The sequence below is a fragment of the Salvelinus fontinalis genome, chromosome 6 (genome assembly GCF_029448725.1).
Source record: "Salvelinus fontinalis isolate EN_2023a chromosome 6, ASM2944872v1, whole genome shotgun sequence".
NCBI classification, from domain to species: domain Eukaryota; kingdom Metazoa; phylum Chordata; class Actinopteri; order Salmoniformes; family Salmonidae; genus Salvelinus; species Salvelinus fontinalis.
The window spans coordinates 56,491,852-56,512,377 of record NC_074670.1 but is presented as its reverse complement, the minus strand read 5'-3'; the positions used below and the strand labels follow the sequence as shown (position 1 = coordinate 56,512,377).

The 20,526-nt window shown below is 43.9% G+C and overlaps 1 protein-coding gene across 2 annotated transcripts in view; it reads left to right on the top strand.

Annotated features, from left to right (window-relative positions):
* LOC129858184 (ecto-NOX disulfide-thiol exchanger 2-like) overlaps nt 1-20,526 on the top strand; it is a 419,543-nt gene that overhangs the window by 291,038 nt on the left and 107,979 nt on the right. For both annotated transcript variants that reach the window (XM_055927210.1, XM_055927211.1), the window contains 2 exons: nt 2,138-2,371; nt 15,539-15,751. In XM_055927210.1, coding sequence (XP_055783185.1) covers nt 2,138-2,371; nt 15,539-15,751 — 447 coding nt within the window. The remainder of the gene's footprint in view (nt 1-2,137; nt 2,372-15,538; nt 15,752-20,526) is intronic.

Below are 20,526 nucleotides of genomic sequence, written 5' to 3'. Positions count from 1 at the left end.
TTAACTATGTTGGTCAATGAGGAGACAACAAGAGGTGTTGTGGAATAAATGTTCTCCCTCTCCAGTCAGAAACCTTAACTATGCAGGTCAATGACAAAACAACTATGAGTGTTGGAATACATGTCCCAGATCCCCTTACTAGTATGTGACTCCATCTAATAGACTTCAGCTATTAGACTCCCTCTATTAGACTCCAGCTGTTAGACTCCAGCTGTTAGACTCCAGCTATTAGACTCCAGCTATTAGACTCCAGCTATTAGACTCCAGCTATTAGACTCCAGCTATTAGACTCCAGCTATTAGACTCCAGCTATTAGACTCCAGCTGTTAGACTCCAGCTATTAGACTCCAGCTATTAGACTCCAGCTATTAGACTCCAGCTATTAGACTCCAGCTATTAGACTCCATCTATTAGACTCCATCTATTAGACTCCAGCTATTAGACTCCAGCTATTAGACTCCATCTATTAGACTCCATCTATTAGACTCCAGCTATTAGAATTCCTCTATTAGACTCCAGCTATTAGACTCCAGCTATTAGACTCCAGCTATTAGACTCCAGCTATTAGACTCCAGCTATTAGACTGCCTCTATTAGACCCCCTCTATTAGACCATCTATTAGACTCCATCTCTTACTCCCTCTATTAGACTCTGTCTATTAGACCCCCTCTATTAGACTCCATCTATTAGACTCCAGCTATTAGAATTCCTCTATTAGACTCCAGCTATTAGACTCCAGCTATTAGACTCCAGCTATTAGACTGCCTCTATTAGACCCCCTCTATTAGACCATCTATTAGACCATCTCTTACTCCCTCTATTAGACCCCCTCTATTACACCATCTATTAGACCATCTATTAGACCATCTCTTACTCCCTCTATTAGACCCCCTCTATTAGACCATCTGTTAGACCATCTCTTACCCCCTCTATTAGACTCCCTCTATTAGACCATCTATTAGACTCCCTCTATTAGACCATCTATTAGACCATCTATTAGACCATCTATTAGACCATCTATTAGACCATCTATTAGACCATCTATTAGACCATCTATTAGACCATCTATTAGACCATCTCTTACTCCCTCTATTAGACTCCCTCTATTAGACCATCTATTAGACCATCTATTAGACCATCTATTAGACTCCCTCTATTAGACCATCTATTAGACCATCTATTAGACCATCTATTAGACCATCTCTTACTCCCTCTATTAGACTCCCTCTATTAGACCATCAATTAGACCATCTATTAGACCATCTATTAGACTCCCTCTATTAGACCATCTATTAGACCATCTCTTACTCCCTCTATTAGACGCTGTCTATTAGACTCCCTCTATTCTACCATCTATTAGACTCCAGCTATGAGATTCCAGCTATTAGACTCCAGCTATTAGACCCCCTCTATTAGACCATCTCTTACCCCCTCTATTAGACTCCCTCTATTCTACCATCTATTCGACTCCAGCTATTAGACTCCCTCTATTAGACTATATCTAAGAGAGATGACAGAAAGAGCGATAGAGAGACAGAGGGAAGCAGAGAGAGAGAGAAGACAGAGGACAGAGAGAGAGAACGACAGTGAGAGAGAGAGAGAGAGAGAGAGAGAGAGAGAGAGAGAGAGAGAGAGAGAGAGAGAGAGAGAGAGAGAGAGAGAGAGAGAGATGGGTTTGCTAGGGTGTCACTAGAGGACCAATTAGTCTCTAAGTCTTTTCTATGAAGTAGTTTAGAGAACAGAAAGATGTTTACTCCAACCCAACAAAGTTACTTTAGCTGGGATGCAGCTGTGACAGAGGAACCAACAGATTTAAAAGTGGAGAGCCTCAGAGGGATGGGGAACGATGGATGGATAGATCGTTTCAACCCAAATGGAGGATGCCAGGAATCAGGAGAGAGATGCAGGTGTCTGATAGAAAGCGGTTTGTGGGTATTTACGGCGCTTTATCGCCCTGCACCTGCACGTTTAGCAGAGTGAAATGTGACTCGTGATGTTACCAATTGGTTCTAACGCTCTCTCTCCCCTCAACCCCCTCTCTCTCCCTCCCCCTCTCTCTCTCTCTCTCTCTCCCCTCCCTCTCTCTCTCTCTTCCCCCCTCTCTCTCTCCCCTCAACCCCCTGTCCTCTCCCTCTAGGCTACCGTATGCGTCTGGGCTCCAGTACAGACAAGAAGGACACAGGGCGGCTCCATGTGGACTTTGCCCAGGCCAGAGACGACTTGTATGAGTGGGAGTGTCGTCAGCGCCTGTATGCCAGAGAGGAGAGACACCGCAGGAGGATGGAGGAGGACCGTTTCAGACCCCCTTCCCCTCCACCCATCGTCCATTACACAGACCACGAGTGTAGCCAGCTGGGCGACAAGATCAAAGGTGGGGCTCAATTTCCCAGGGAATACATACATTCAGTACACACAGATTCCCGCAGTACACACAGATTCACGCAGTACTCACAGATTCACGCAGTACTCGCAGATTCACACAGTACAGACAGAAACAATACAGAGACAGACTCTCAAACAAAGAAACACAATACCCAAACACTAACTAACCCTACTCCTTGGTCTATCACAGTGGTCCTCTTCTGGGTTTAGTTTGGTTGACAAATCTCCCTAACACACTGCAGAACTTGATGTTGTCTATCCGTCTGAGTATTAATCTGTCTCTGGGTTTAAAGAAGCTGTAGACTCAAAAGCCCCATCTTCTCTGGGTGTTTGACTGATGGTTTTGTGTGTGTGTGTGTGTGTGTGTGTGTGTGTGTGTGTGTGTGTGTGTGTGTGTGTGTGTGTGTGTGTGTGTGTGTGTGTGTGTGTGTGTGTGTGTGTGTGTGTGTGTGTGTGTGTGTGTGTGTGTGTGTGTGTGTGTGTGTGTGTGTGTGTGTGTGCGCGCGTGTGCGCGTGCACATGCACATGCATTTGTGTTTAAACACAGGCTTCACTACTATAATCTACTGAAATACATAAATATCCACTCCCACATCTTGTACTTAAATATTTGTGAATGTGAGGATTCCAGTAGAAAAGTGAGGCAAAAAGAGGTAATCTTGCTGCTATCTTAGCCCTAACACCTTGACAATTTCTCTATTAACTATTACGAAGAGCAGTGACCTTTAACTGGCTTAGTAATGAATGTGGCTGCTCCACATTCAGTTTATCTGAGAAGCTGATATATGTGTCAAGCCTGCTCCCACTCCCCCTCTCTGGCGCTCGAGGGTGCCAGGTGGCCCATCATTACACACAACTGTCACCATCATAACACACATCTGCATAATATTGGACTCACCTGGACTCTTTGTTGATTGCCCCTCTATATCTGTCTGTTCCTCAGTTTGTTCCCTGTGTCAGCATTATTGTGGTTATGTTTCCCCTGTCCAGACGCTGTCCTTGTTTGTTTTATGTTATTTATTAAATGTTCACTCCCTGTACTTGGTTCTCGTCTCCCAGCATCTGTCCTTACAGAATGCTGACACCACAATGTGAGGCATCAGGAAAAACATTTTTGTTTTTGTTGCTGGCATCGGGTCCGGGTGCCGCTATCGGAGGAACCGGTGGTGCCTCAGCTGGCTCGTTGGGCTCCCACGCCTTAGCTGGCTCATCAGGCTCCCATCCAACCGGCTCATCAAGCTCCCACGCCTCAGCTAGCTCGTCAGGCTTCCACGCTTCAGCCGGCTCATCGGGCTTCCACGTCTCTACCTGCGCGCCAGGCTCGCCAAGGTGGGATGCCAGGTGGCGCCCCTAGAGGGGGGGGGGTACTGTCACGCCTGCTCCCACTCCCCCTCTGTGGCGCTCGAGGGCTCCAGGCGGCCCATCATTACGCACACCTGTCACCATCATTAAGCGCATCTGCGCAATATTGGACTCACCTGCCATTACCTTTTGAGCTGGCTTTTTACAATGGGTACCTTTCATCCAAGCTACTCAATAGTGCCCCTTCAGCCATAAGAAGTTATTAAGGGACTCTGGTGAATACATACAGGCTCAGATTTCTGACTTCATGTTTTAATTTCAACTCAGGATTTTGCCTGCCAATATGAGTTCTGTTACTCTCACATACATAATTCAAACAGTTTTAGAAACGTTAGAGTGTTTTCTATCCAATACTAATAATAATATGCAAATATTAGGAACTATGACTGAGGAGCAGGCCGTTTGATATGGGCACCTTTCATCCAAGCTGTATAGATGCATTATACATTTTGATAAGACACTTAGCTTCCTAGCTGTATAGATGCATTATACATTTTGATAAGACACTTAGCTTCCTAGCTGTATAGATGCATTATACATTTTGATAAGACACTTAGCTCCCTAGCTGTATAGATGCATTATATATTTTGATAAGACACTTAGCTTCCTAGCTGTATAGATGCATTATATATTTTGATAAGACACTTAGCTCCCTAGCTGTATAGATGCATTATATATTTTGATAAGACACTTAGCTCCCTAGCTGTATAGATGCATTATATATTTTGATAAGACACTTAGCTTCCTAGCTGTATAGATGCATTATATATTTTGATAAGACACTTACCTCCCTAGCTGTATAGATGCATTATATATTTTGATAAGACACTTAGCTCCCTAGCTGTAAAGATGCATTATATATTTTGATAAGACACTTAGCTCCCTAGCTGTATAGATGCATTATATATTTTGATAAGATACTTAGCTCCCTAGCTGTATAGATGCATTAAATATTTTGATAAGACACTTAGCTCCTTAGCTGTATAGATGGATTATAGGACATTGTAAGCGATAATGTCTATCAGATGCCACAGCTTCACGCCTCACAGCTTAACGCTAATTTTGTCCAAATATGATATTCTATTGGGCCTTGGTCATTGTCAGTGATTGACAAGTGTAGATATTGTATGTGTATTGATAATGGACCTGTAGTTGGTAAGGAGGACTAGTGACTGTGGAGAGCCTGGAAACCTACATCATTCTATAGATACAAACACCTCAGGGACCTCTGGTTATGACACGTTATGACAGCTTGGTTTAATATTGAAAGCAGTGATGGATTATTCATGCAAATCATCTGACAGACCTGTCTGTGTGTGTTTGTCTGTGTATGTGTGTGTGTGTGTCGGGGGGGGGGGGGGGGGGGGGGGGGGGTCAGAAACACCTCAACTCTTTCTCCATTTGTTGTTGTTATCTTCCACTCTGTCTTCTTTTCAGTCTCTCACACATTCCCTACCCCTCACATTCCCTACCCCCCCCTCTCCTTTACCCTTCCTTCCCCTCTTCTTCCCTCCCTCCCTCCCTTCCTTCTTTCCCCTCCCTTCCTACCTCTCCCTCCCTCCATGAAACATGATCGTCACATTGCTTCCATTCGTTCACTGGTCTCTAGTTATTGGAACCTTCATAAAAGAAGTCTCCTTCCATTGTAAATGTCTTTTCTCCAGTGCTGCTCTGAATGTTAAAGTGACACACCTTTGATCATTCATAACGTGTCCATGAACGTATGGCATTGGGTGTAACAGGCTTCGGACATGAGGTCCATACAGCTAGCTAAGTTAATAATAGCTAGCCTAGTTCTGTTAGATAATAAAAGACACGGCTGAAAAGGTGTCACGTTCATCGTAATGTGGAAGAGAGGAGGACCAAGGCGCAGCGTAAAGTGAATACATTCTTCTATTTATTTAAGAAGAAACACTAACCAAACTAATACAAAACAACAAAATTAACGTGACGCTATATATAACAGTGCAGACACAGGCAACTAACACATAGACAATCACCCACACCCCACAATGACAAAACAGGCTACCTAAATATGGTTCACAATCAGAGACAACGACTAACACCTGCCTCTGATTGAGAACCATATCAGGCCAAACACAGAAACAGACAAACTAGACATACAACATAGAATGCCCACTCAGATCACACCCTGACCAAACAAAACATATAAACATACAAAGCAAACTATGGTCAGGGCGTGACAAAAGGTTTTGGAGACGCAGGTAATCTGTTTTACAAAATTAATAAGAAAGCCTGTTACCCTTGAAATATGCAAGGCTATCCGGCATAAAAAATACATTGATAGCAAGCCAGCTAGATTAGCTAGCTAGCTAATATTGAACAATATTTTAGCCGGTAAGCCAAAAAGCAATTCCCATATGTGTCACGTGTGCTCCCTCTCCGGCCTCGAAGGTCACCAGGCTGCTCGTAATGGCGCACACATGTCACCAGCCTTACGCACATAATGACACTCACCTGGACTCCATCACCTCCTTGATTACCTGCCCTATATATGTCACTCCCTTTGGTTTCTTCCCCAGTCGTCATTGTTCCTGTTTCATGTCGGTGCGCTGTTCGTGTTTCTTGTTTTGTTCATTTATTTATTAAACGTATTTACTCCCTGAACTTGCTTCCGCACATTGTTACAATATGTTTTCTTCTTCTCAAACATGGTGTATTTATCCTAAACTCCAGATCAGGGTTCCCCATTGTGGATTTATCCCTCTCCCCCAGGTTTTCTGAGCAAAATAATAATAATTGTTGGACATAAAATACTTTTAAAACACCAGAAAATCAGCTCCAAGGGATTTTAATTTAAGAAATCTGTTCCGAAGTATTCCCACGCATAATATAAAGACACGTGTGATCGTATTCAAGGTTTGAAATTATGATGTTTAGGTCAAACATTATATCTGTTTGGGCATTTTGCGGTCAATTTGCAGTCTACAAATGATTTCTAATTATGTTCCGGCCCCCTAACCATCCGCTCATGAAAATATCGGACCATGGCTGAATCTAGTTGCTGATCCCTGCTCTAGAAAGTCACAAATTGAGTAAAATATTATGTCACAGAAGCGCTATCTTAAATTTTTTTAAGGAGACAACATCTTTGGCTGTTCTCTTGTGCTCATACTATCTTAAATTAGACTACTGTTTAATCCTGTTTAATCCTGTTACAGAAACCTTAGCTGGTCAAATCTGAAGAGTGGGGCTTTCCCCCATATAGAAGTAAGGAAACATCCTTTCAGTAAATCTGTGTTGATAATTGTGGATGTGTTTGTTTCTCACAGTATCAGTAAAGGATACTTGTCCTTCGCCACAGTCCAGCACCCAGCCGATCCTCTGGATCTTTAAATAATGTTGCGAAGGTATGCATTTACCATCACGTAAGATTACACACCAGAATCCATCTATTGTGGATGCTCTAACTACTTCCTTTCTTAGGACAGACTCTCTGGCCACTCCAATCATCCAGTTGTCATTGCCTCCAACATCCACCTCCCAGCAGTGACATACTGAGGTAAACCCCTCAGAGCCCAGGATGATAAAGTATTTTTGAAACCTTTCTGGGTTGTTGCGAAGCTCCTGCCTCCCTCCATCCATTTTTAGACTGGTCAGATCCTCAGACAGGATCGAGAGTGGGGTGTGCAGTGTTTGGGTCCACAACCACCGGAGTGTATCGTATAATCCCCTGCATCTTCTCCCAGGCTCTGAATTTTAGGTTGCCTAGGTGTTTGACCAGTCTATCAGCACTCCTGACACCTCTGGATCTTTAGGTGTGTTCTGTGCTCTTTCACATATTGTCTTAAAGCTATGCAGGCATTTCAGGTCATTACAATAGCTTCCAACTTCTCCTCTATGTACTTGATGGTGTCTGACAGAGATGACATCACTTTACTCATTACTTCAATCCTCTCCTCCATTTCTCTATTCTTCTCCTCTTCCTCCCACAGCCTGGCTTGCCTGGCTTCCTCCTCCTCTCTAAGGAACTGGTGCTGCTTCTCAAACTCCTCCTTTATCATCCTCTCTGTCTGTTGAGCCTGGGTCTTGATGTGATCATCCATCTTTTCTTCTTGTATATTTGTATTCAGTGTAAGAGTCCAATTTCTTGTGCAACACCTTCAGTGGGGTATTTATCTCCTCCTGTTGGAGACACAACCAAAGACGAATCAGGGTCATGATACAATGTTGTTGTTTTTTACTATGGGGCATATCTTATTAAGACTGGATTAGGTTGGCAAGGATGGTCTCTAGAGGACCTACGTCTGCAGACAGGACAGTTCTGGGACCCGCATGACCTCCAGGCCTCCTCCAGGCAGGCCTTACAGAAGCTGTGGCCACAGGCAAGAATGACAGGTTCCTTGGTGATGTCACAGCACACAGGACACGACAAGACCTCTTCTAGGGGAGAGAGATTGCTGGTCGCCATCGCTGTTTCAAAGCTGTGTGCCGTGGTGTGAGCGTATGTGTGCGTATCAAAGGCTGTGTCAGGGCAACTCCATCGAACAATATACTATAACTCTCACTTTCACAAAAATGAAACAAATTTGACTTTATAAATGAAAAAATAAAAGCAAAACAAAAGCAACAGAAATCTACACTTAGATTCCTTTCAGCAGCTTTACCTAATGCAGGTATTAGAGACGACACGTAATCTTTCAGGGAGGATTGGAATGGTATTTCCTCATTGCTGTCGTGTGTGTATGAGTGTGTATGCGGGTGGTTGGGGGTTTTCATAAGAGGGTGTGGCGAGGCAGACAGGCCGACAATCAGGTTAAACAGGGTCAAAGGTACGAGGGGGTGGAGACTGTTTGATATGGGGAAAACAAAGTGTGTGTGTGTCAATGAAGAGGCTTTGTGGACCTCATGTATACAAGGGACAACAATGCATTTCAGGCTAAAGAAAGCCCCATTAACTGACTAAGATGGCACTCAAGCAGGTTTATTTTTATTTTGTTAAGATAACACTACTGTAACAAAATATTTTGTTCATAGAAAGTAGAGCTTATTGAGTTTAGGACAGATACATCATTCATGTTTTATGATCAAGAAGTAGAAAACGGGCCTATGGGAATTGGTTTTGACTAGTTAGCGGCTAGGGTATTTGTAAATATACTGTAGCTAGCTAAGCTAGCTGGCTTGCTAACAATGTACTGTTTATGCAGAATCACCTTGCCTATTTCAAGGCTAACAGGCTTTTTTATTAATTCTTATAATCTTATAAATCTTTCCTTATCTAACAGAACCAGGCTAGCTTTTAATAACTTAGCTACAGTGGGCTCCAAAATTACTGGCACCCCTGACTGGCAATGCACAAACAATACTTAAAAAAATAAACAATATAATTATAGAGATAAACTAAAAATACCAACATGAGAGAAATACTGTACTTTATCAACATTTCAATGGAACCCACCAAAATCATGTATTGATTTAATTATAAATCAATGTCCTCCAAATCAAGGTTTCACAATTTTATTTTACTAGGCAAGTCAGTTAAGAACAAATTCTTATTTTCAATGACAACCTAGGAACAGTGGGTTAACTGCCCTGTTCAGTGGCAGAACGGCAGATTTTTACCTTGTCAGCTCGGGATTTGATCTTGCAACTTTTCGGTTATTAGTCCAACACTCTAACCACTAGGCTACCTGCCACCCCAATTAATGGCACCCTTAAAGATTATTGTAAATAATATCTACCAAAATTAAACAAGGGATAAAATTCCACTTATTTAAGTTTATGTAAGTCTTAAGGAACTACACTGCTCAAAAAAATAAAGGGAACACTTAAACAGCACAATATAACTCCAAGTCAATCACACTTCTGTGAAATCAAACTGTCCACTTAGGAAGCAACACTGATTGACAATAAATTTCACATGCTGTTGTGCAAATGGAATAGACAAAAGGTGGAAATTATAGGCAATTGGCAAGACACCCCCCAAAACAGGAGTGATTCTGCAGGTGGTGACCACAGACCACTTCTCAGTTCCTATGCTTCCTGGCTGATGTTTTGGTCACTTTTGAATGCTGGCGGTGCTCTCACTCTAGTGGTAGCATGAGACGGAGTCTACAACCCACACAAGTGGCTCAGGTAGTGCAGTTCATCCAGGATGGCACATCAATGCGAACTGTGGCAAAAAGGTTTGCTGTGTCTGTCAGCGTAGTGTCCAGAGCATGCAGGCGCTACCAGGAGACAGGCCAGTACATCAGGAGACGTGGAGGAGGCCGTAGGAGGGCAACAACCCAGCAGCAGGACCACTACCTCCGACTTTGTGCAAGGAGGTGCACTGCCAGCGCCCTGCAAAATGACCTCCAGCAGGCCACAAATGTGCATGTGTCTGCTCAAACGGTCAGAAACAGACTCCATGAGGGTGGTATGAGGGCCCGACGTCCACAGGTGGGGGTTGTGCTTACAGCCCAACACCGTGCAGGACGTTTGGCATTTGCCAGAGAACACCAAGATTGGCAAATTCGCCACTGGCGCCCTGTGCTCTTCACAGATGAAAGCAGGTTCACACTGAGCACATGAGCACATGTGACAGACGTGACAGAGTCTGGAGACGCCGTGGAGAACGTTCTGCTGCCTGCAACATCCTCCAGCATGACCGGTTTGGCGATGGGTCAGTCATGGTGTGGGGTGGCATTTCTTTGTGGGGCCGCACAGCCCTCCATGTGCTCGCCAGAGGTAGCCTGACTGCCATTAGGTACCCAGGTGAGATCCTCAGACCCCTTGTGAGACCATATGCTGACACATGCACATTTGTGGCCTGCTGGAGGTCATTTTGCAGGGCGCTGGCAGTGCACCTCCTTGCACAAAGGCGGAGGTAGCGGTCCTGCTGCTGGGTTGTTGCCCTCCTACGGCCTCCTCCACGTCTCCTGATGTACTGGCCTGTCTCCTGGTAGCGCCTGCATGCTCTGGACACTACGCTGACAGACACAGCAAACCTTTTTGCCACAGTTCGCATTGATGTGCCATCCTGGAGGAACTGCACTACCTGAGCCACTTGTGTGGGTTGTAGACTCCGTCTCATGCTACCACTAGAGTGAGAGCACTCTAGCATTCAAAAGTGACCAAAACATCAGCCAGGAAGCATAGGAACTGAGAAGTGGTCTGTAGTCACCACCTGCAGAATCACTCCTGTTTTGGGGGGTGTCTTGCTAATTGCCTATAATTTCCACCTTTTGTCTATTCCATTTGCACAACAGCATGTGAAATTTATTGTCAATCAGTGTTGCTTCCTAAGTGGACAGTTTGATTTCACAGAAGTGTGATTGACTTGGAGTTACATTGTGTTTTTTAAGTGTTCCCTTTATTTTTTTGAGCAGTGTATATTGAGCCATTACATCAAATCAAATCAAATTGTATTTGTCACATACACATGGTTAGCAGATGTTAATGCGAGTGTAGAGAAAGGCTTGTGCTTCTAGTTCCGACAATGCAGTAATAACCAATGAGTAATCTAACCAAACAATTTCACAACAGCTACCATAAAAACACAAGTGTAAAGGGATGAAGAATATGTACATAAAGATATATGAATAAGTGTTGGTACAGAACGGCATAGGCAAGATGCAGTAGATGGTATCGAGTACAGTATATACATATGAGATGAGTAATGTAGGGTATGTAAACATTACATTAAGTGGCATTGTTTAAAGTGGCTAGTGATACATGTATTACATAAAGATGGAAGGTTTGTAACAGCTGTCGTCGGTGGAAGAAGGTGAGGACCAAAGTGCAGCGTGGTTAATAATAATCCAAAACTGAACACTTCAAATTACAAAACAACAAAGTGAAAACCGAAACAGTTCTGTCTGGTGCAGACACACAAAGACTGAGAACAACCACCCAAAAAACCCAACAGAAAACAGGCTACCTAAATATGGTTCCCAATCAGGGACAACGATTGACAGCTGCCTCTGATTGAGAACCATATCAGGCCAAACACAGAAATAGAAAATCATAGAAAAACTAACATAGACAACCCACCCAACTCACGCCCTGACCATACTAAAACAAAAGACAAAACAAAGGAACTAAGGCCAGAACGTGACAAAGATGCAGTAGATGGTATAGAGTACAGTATATACATATGAGATGAGTAATGTAGGGTATGTAAACATTATATTAAGTGGCATTGTTTAAAGTGGCTAGTGATACATGTATTACATAAAGATGGCAAGATGCAGTAAGTGGTATAGAGTACAGTATATACATATGAGATGAGTAATGTAGGGTATGTAAACATTATATTAAGTGGCATTGTTTAAAGTGGCTAGTGATACATTGTTTACATGTATGGCAGCAGCCACTCAATGTTAGTGGTGGCTGTTTAACAGTCTGATGGCCTTGAGACAGAAGCTGTTTTTCAGTCTCTTTGATGCACCTGTACTGACCTCGCCTTCTGGATGTTAGCGGGGTGAACAGGCGGTGGCTCGGATGGTTGTTGTCAGGCTGTCACCACGCTGTCTGTGTGGGTGGACCAATTCAGTTTGTCCGTGATGTGTACGCCGAGGAACTTAAAAACGTTCTATCCTCTCCACTACTGTCCCGTCGATGTGGATAGGAGGATGCTCCCTCTGCTGTTTCCTGAAGTCCACGATCATCTCCTTTGTTTTGTTGACGTTGAGTGTGAGGTTATTTTCCTGACACCACACTCCGAGGGACCTCACCTCCTCCCTGTAGGCCGTCTCGTCGTTGTTGGTAATTAAGCCTACCACTGTAGTGTCGTCTGCAAACTTGATGATTGAGTTGGAGGCGTGCATGGCCACGCAGTCGTGGGTGAACAGGGAGTACAGGAGAGGGCTCAGAATGCACCCTTGTGGGGGCCCCAGTGTTGAGGATCAGCGGGGTGAAGATGTTGTTTCCTACCCTCACCGCCTGGGGCGGCCCGTCAGGAAGTCCAGTACCCAGTTGCACAGGGTGGGGTCGAGACCCAGGGTCTCGAGCTTGATGACGAGTTTGGAGGGTACTATGGTGTTAAATGCTGAGCTGTAGTCGATGAACAGCATTCTCACATAGGTATTCCTCTTGTCCAGATGGGTTAGGGCAGTGTGCAGTGTGGTTGCGATTGCGTTGTCTGTGGACCTATTGGGGCGGTAAGCAAATTGGAGTGGGTCTAGGGTGTCAGGTAGGGTGGAGTTGATATGGTCCTTGACTAGTCTCTCAAAGCACTTCATGATGACGGAAGTGAGTGCTACGGGGAGGTAGTTGTTTAGCTCAGTTACCTTAGCTTTCTTGGGAACATCACTTCCTGTTTCACTAGGGTATAAAAAATTAGGTAACACACATGCAATATCCCTTTGTCATCCAGTACCATGAAGAAAACAAAAGAACTGGCAGTTCAAAAGAGACAGATGGTCGTAGACCTTCATAAATCTGGTCATGGCTACAAGATCCACAAACGATTGAATATACCACTGAGCACTGTCAGGGTAATTATAAAAAAATATATATATATGATAATATGGAACAGTTGAAAACCTCACAGGTAGTGGACGCAAATGCATTTTTTCCCCCAGGATAGGGAGGAGGATAGTGAGAGAACCAACAAAATCCCCAAGAATCACTGTGAAAGAATTGCAGGCCTTGGAGACATCTTGGGGTCACCAGGTTTCAAAAAGTACCATCAGACGCCACCTCTACAACCACAGGCTCTTTGGAAGGGTTGCCAGAGGAAATCAATTTCTGACTCCAAGACACAGACGCAAGCATTTGGAGTTTGACAAACGTCATTTAAATTATGACTTGGAACAAGGTGCTCTGGTCAGATGAGACTAAAATTGAACATTTTGGTCAGATACAGCATGGGCATGTTTGGTGTCGAAACAGAGATGCATACAAGGAGAGGCACCTCATACCCACAGTGAAATATGATGGTGGGTCAGTGATGTTTTGGGGTTATTTTAATTCCGGAGGTCCAGGGGCACTGGTTAAATATCAGGCAATTTTGGCTGACAATCTGGTTGCCTTTGCCAGAAGGCTGGGACTTGGCCGTAGGTGGACTTTCCAACAAGATAATGACCCAAAACATACCTCAAGATTCACACAGAAATGGTTCTGTGACAACAAAATCAATGTTCTGCCATGGCAATCTCAGTCACTGGGCCTCAATCCAATTGAAAACCTGTGGGATGAGTTGAAGAGGGCAGTTGATAAGCGGAAACCCAAGAATGTGAAGGATCTTGAAAGGATCTGCATAGGCTAATGATCCAAAATCCCTCCAAATGTGTTCCTTAACCTTGTCAAACATTACAGGAAAAGACTCCATGATGTTATCCTTGCCAGAGGTGGTTGCACTAAGTACTAAATGAGGAATGCCAATAATTATGAAACCTTGATTTTGGTGAAATGTGTTTAGTATTAAATAATTGTATGATTTTGGTTGGTTCCATTGAAACATTAATAAAGTACAGTATTTCTCACATGTTGGTATTTTGAGTTTATCTGTATAATTATATTGTTTATATTTTTTTAAGTATTGTTTGTCCATTGCCAGTCAGGGTGACAGTAATTTTGGAGCCCACTGTATATGTATGGTATTGTATCGTATCGTTTTATGGGCTCTTAACCAACCGTGCTATTCTGTTTTTTAACATTGTTTGTAACAATTTCTACTGCTTGAGTGGCAGCAACTGTTGCAAGAAGAGGTAACTTGATGTTTCATGATCCTGCTGTCCACTCTCCATCCTTGCTAGTCACTCTTCAAGTGATTCCATGCGTAACATGACCATCAGTGTTATGTCATCCTTTTAAAAAGCTTTGGTGAAATGTAGGCATTGTGATGTGATTATAATCAAAGCAGTAATTATATACATTTGTTACATTCAGTGAAGTTGACTCCTTATGGGTAGTTAAACCAAACAGATCCCAAGCTAAGCAACACTACTGCAAATCGGACTGCGGTAACTATCTAGCTAGCTACCCCTCAACAAATACCAGCATGTTTTTCCTCTAAAATTTCCCCCAAAGTTAGAAAGAGCTTTAAAGTTCTGCCTGTGAGTATAAAGTTTGAAAATAAATGTCTAGTTTCAACTATACAAAACAAAAATATAAACGCAACATGTAAAGTGTTGGTCCTATGTTTCATGAGCTGAAATAAAAGATCCCAGAAATGTTCCATACGCAAAAGAAAAGCTTATTTCTCTACAATTTCGTGCACAAATTTGTTTACATCCCTGTTAGTGAGCATTTCTCCTTTGCCAAGATAATCCATCCACCTGACAGGTATGGTATATCAATAAGCTGTTTAAACCTTGTACTGGAGACAATAAAAGGCCACTCGAAAATGAGTAGTTTTGTCACACAACACAATGCCACGGCATGCAATTGGCATGCTGACTGCAGGAATGTCCACCAGAGCTGTTGCCATAAGCCGCCTCCAACGTCGTTTAAGAGAATTTGGCAGTACATCCAACCGGCCTCACAACCACAGGTCACGTGCGGTGAAGAATATTTGTGTCTGTAATAAAGAACTCATTCTGATTGGCTGGACCTGGCTCCCCAGTGGATGGGCCTGTGCTCTCCCAGGCCCATCCATGGCTGTGCCCCTGCCCAGTCATGTGAAATCCATAGATTATGGCCTAATGTGTTTATTTAAATTGACTGATTTCCTTCTATAAACTGTAATTCAGTAAAATCTTTGAAATTGTTGCGTTTTTATATTTTTGTTCAGTATCCTGTAGTTAAATATGTTTGAAATAAGAACATTTAATGAGGATATTATTTATCAACGTTGTTAGTTTGTGGAGATCGTTTTGTGCAAATTTTCCTTTAACCCTCTCCTCAGATGAGGCAGCGTTTGCGGAGGCGGTGCACGTGCTGCTGACCTGGGTGGAACGCGGTGAGGTGAACCGTCGTAACGCCAACAACTTCTACTCCATGATCCAGTCGTCCAACAGCCACATCCGCCAGCTGATGAGTCAGAAGGCTGCCCACGAGAAGGAGTTGGAGGTGGCCAAGGACAAGTTCAAGACCGCCCTGTCTGGCATCCTGGCACAATGTGAGTAAAAACCAGGCTGACACACACACACACAGAGAACCATGTCCCACACAACAGGGTCAGGGTCAACATCAAATCACTTGTGGCGTTCCCTTTGAGGCAACGTCACATTGTCCCTCTAAACGTTCTCCACCCTCAAGTGATTTTCATGTCACAAGTTCACAAGTTCCAGGTCAGTGCTCCATACATGATGGATCAAATACCCAGGGACATGGAACAGAGATGGTCTTTTCTGCAAATAGACACTCACACACATGCATGGCTGCACACAAACAGAGGACAGCACTTCTGAAGACCCACTCTATGGGATTACTCTTTGTAGGAGTAGATTTGGGGCAGTTTGCCTGGTAAAGGCCTGTGATGGCAGCAATAACATTGAACAGGTTATTTAGGGAGCTGTTAGCTACCTCTCTCAGCGCATCTTCATTGGGCCCAGAGTGGCCTCTCTCTCTCTCTCTCTCTCTCTCTCTCTCTCTCTCTCTCTCTCTCTCTCTCTCTCTCTCTCTCTCTCTCTCTCTCTCTCTCTCTCTCTCTCTCTCTCTCTCTCTCTCTCTCTCTCTCTCTCTCTCCTCTTTCTTCCTGTCTCTCTTTCTCTGTCTAGCAACTGTACACCAGGAGACAACATCCCAAAGGGAGCAGAAAATAATCAAGTTTTAGAAACCAGCTTCACCTTGCTCTGTGACAGCCTCTCTGTACCTCACAGCTTTGACAGCCAGCACACAAAAACAAATATTTAACACAACCGTCACACACACTCAATGGGGGGGTGGAGAGAAAAAATATACATGAGGATTTATGCAGCTTGTGAGGGGTTAGCAATAGCATGGCATTGTAATTAGATGCATGACATTTCAGTGGTGAACTTCACAGATTGACATAGAGTTCATGCAGCCTCATATTGTCTCATCATTGATATTCCACAGACAGTTTCTTCTCACACTGGACATAACAGACATACAGAATGACAGTAAAATAAAAGCATGCTGTGTTTCACCAGTATGTTTCAGGAAGGGTTGATAGTGGATAAAGAAGGTAGGTTCATGTGTTTGTTTCTAAAGCTGTCTTTTCCCACATTGGTAGATTATACACTGCTCAAAAAAATTAAGCGAACACTAAAATAACACATCCTAGATCTGAATGAATGAAATATTCTTATTAAATACTTTTTTCTTTACATAGTTGAATGTGCTGACAACAAAATCACACAAAAATTATCAATGGAAATCAAATTTATCAACCCATGGAGGTCTGGATTTGGAGTCACACTCAAAATTAAAGTGGAAAACCACACTACAGGCTGATCCAACTTTGATGTAATGTCCTTAAAACAAGTCAAAATGAGGCTCAGTAGTGTGTGTGGCCTCCACGTGCCTGTATGACCTCCCTACAACACCTGGCCATGCTCCTGATGAGTTGGCGGATGGTCTCCTGAGGGCCAACTCCTGGACAGTCTGTGGTGCAACGTGGCGTTGGTGGATGGAGCGAGACATGATGTCCCAGATGTGCTCAATTGGATTCAGGTCTGGGGAACGGGCGGGCCAGTCCATAGCATCAATGCCTTCCTCTTGCAGGAACTGCTGACACACTCCAGCCACATGAGGTCTAGCATTGTCTTGCATTAGGAGGAACCCAGGGCCAACCGCACCAGCATATGGTCTCACAAGGGGTCTGAGGATCTCATCTCGGTACCTAATGGCAGTCAGGCTACCTCTGGCGAGCCCATGGAGGGCTGTGCGGCCCCCCAAAGAAATGCCACCCCACACCATGACTGACCCCGGACAAACCGGTCATGCTGGAGAATGTTGGAGGCAGCAGAACGTTCTCCACGGCGTCTCCATACTGTCACGTCTGTCACATGTGCTCAGTGTGAACCTGCTTTCATCTGTGAAGAGCACAGTGCGCCAGTGGCGAATTTGCCAATCTTGGTGTTCTCTGGCAAATGCCAAACGTCCTGCACGGTGTTGGGCTGTAGGTACAACCCCCACCTGTGGACGTCGGGCCCTCATACCACCCTCATGGAGTCTGTTTCTGACCGTTTGAGCAGACACATGCACATTTGTGGCCTGCTGGAGGTCATTTTGCAGGGCTCTGGCAGTGCTCCTCCTGCTCCTTCTTGCACAAAGGCGGAGGTAGCGGTCCTGCTGCTGGGTTGTTGCCCTCCTACGGCCTCCTCCACGTCTCCTGATGCACTGGCCTGTCTCCTGGTAGCACCTCCATGCTCTGGACACTACGCTGACAGACACAGCAAACCTTCTTGCCACAGCTCGCATTGATGTGCCATCCTGGATGAGCTGCACTACCTGAGCCACTTGTGTGGGTTGTAGACTCCGTCTCATGCTACCACTAGAGTGAAAGCACCGCCAGCATTCAAAAGTGACCAAAACATCAGCCAGGAAGCATAGGAACTGAGAAGTGGTCTGTGGTCACCACCTGCAAAACCACTCCTTTATTGGGGGTGTCTTGCTAATTGCCTATAATTTCCACCTGTTGTCTATTCCATTTGCACAACAGCATGTGAAATTTATTGTCAATCAGTGTTACTTCCTAAGTGGACAGTTTGATTTCACAGAAGTGTGATTGACTTGGAGTTACATTGTGTTGTTTAAGTGTTCCCTTTATTTTTTTGAGCAGTGTATGTACATGTATGTCCATTGTCCATGGCCAGGGAGTAATAGGTTCACCTATGGTTGTGTCACATTGGCTGAATGCAATAACAACTCCTAGCCCCTAACTTCAAGGCACTTGTGTAGGGATTGGAAAGCTATAAGCCACATAATGAAAACTCCACTCAGCCAATCAAGATTGCAAGATGGAGCTACTGTATGACCATATTGATTATACCTATGTGATTCCTTCAGATCTCCACAAGAGCTAGGGGTTGTTTCTGGACAGGGCTTTTGGCTTTTGCCAATCAGAAAGCTAACACTCTCCGGGGTACACTGTGTAGGCTCCAAACTCCTCTGGTTAACTTAAGCCTGTATTGGTCTGTGGACAGCTCATCTGAAGGAACCCACTCAGCCATAGAATCAAAGTAAGTAACACCTCTCTACATGAAAACAACTGGAACTGAAGGAAGAAGTGAAATGAGTCATATTAATGATTCACAACTGCCAATGCTAAGAGCATGTATGAGTTCAGATATCTTTGGTGATACACCACTTACAGTAGTGTGCATACTGAGTACTGTGTTAGTATGGATATTTGGATATACCACATAATCGGTTCCTGTTTATACAGTAATACAAATATTGGAAAGAGCAAAGTTGGTCTCTCCTCTCCCCCTCTCTCTACTCTCTCTCTCTTTCTCTCTCTTTCTCTCTCCGTCTCTCTCTCGTTCTCTCTCTCTTTCTCTCTCTTTCTCTCTCTCTCTTTCTCTCTCCTCTCTCTCTCTTTCTCTCTCTTTCTCTCTCCTCTCTCTCTCTTTCTCTCTCTTTCTCTCTCTTTCTCTCTCTCTCGTTCTCTCTCTCTCTCGTTTCGTTTCTTGTCTTTTAAAGGCCACCATCCTCCATCACAATAATCCACACAAACGCTTAGTTTTATTCATGAGTTTGTCTTTCTCTGCAGTTTCACACATACAAATATAAACACAGAGTTTGGTGTCCTGGGAGGCAGGTTCACAGTGTCGTTCTGTGAACAAAAGCCCCATCCATATTTACCAGACCTTCTTACAGCTGCACATTGGAATCCATAGACTTTCTTTTTCGAAATGCAATATAATGTAATATCACACATTCCTCCATTTGGCATTGGTAGTTGTCACCTTATGTTGAATGGTACCTTTAGAAAAAGCCCTTAACAATGCTCCTTTCTGCTCTGAAGCAAGTTATTCAAACAGAGGATGCATCCCAAATGGCATCCAATTCCCTTTATAGTGCACTATACTATACATATGGGCCCTGGTCAAAGTAGCACCCTGCATAGGGAATATGGTGCCATTTGGACTTAAACAGGCTCTATTCATGAATGTCAGAGAACAGAAATCTCCTCTCAGTTAAATGAGATGCATTCGCAGCTGAAGGATTTATGAACCACAACGCCCTGCTTCATATTTCATTCAGAAGGATGTTTATAGAAGATGACAATCATTTCACAGTTGGATTTGGATCAGCATACATCATGTTTGGTGGATGGCACTCGGTCTACATGCCGCTGCATATTTCATCTAGGAGATGAACCTGCTTGACAGAAAGTGAATGGTCTCATTTACAGTAGAAATGCTGGCATGTGCACACACATAGCCCTAGCTGGAGCCCCGCAAATAACACCAAAGAACATGCACTTATCCATCAGCTATCTCTCTGACTCACACACATACATAAAAAGGCGAGGCCACACCCTTGTACACTTTGCTCTCCCCTGCCTTCCCCATCTATCTCTCCAATCAAATTAGATGATTCTGAGAAGCCACTATTGATCTAGACACACTCTTTCCTTATTTCCTTGCTTCCTTCCTTCCCTCTCTCCCTCCTTCTCTAAATATCTGCCGAGGCCACAACTCTGGTGGCCTTATTCACTTCCCCCGGGGTTCATTAAGACCCCTCTGACACAAAGAGAGTCCCTCAACATGGCCTGTCCACATACACACCAAAGGAGCATTTTGCCTCTGAGTGATGTTTGCCATCTTCAGCTGCTGTGACACCGGGGAAGTCTTCATGCTTGATAAAGTTATCTATTGTGTGTTGTGAGTTATTGTACAGCCCTTGCTATTGATATGGGACCGTATGAAATTATTGCCTGGTACAATCTATGAATGTGTGGCTGCTCCATTGACATCA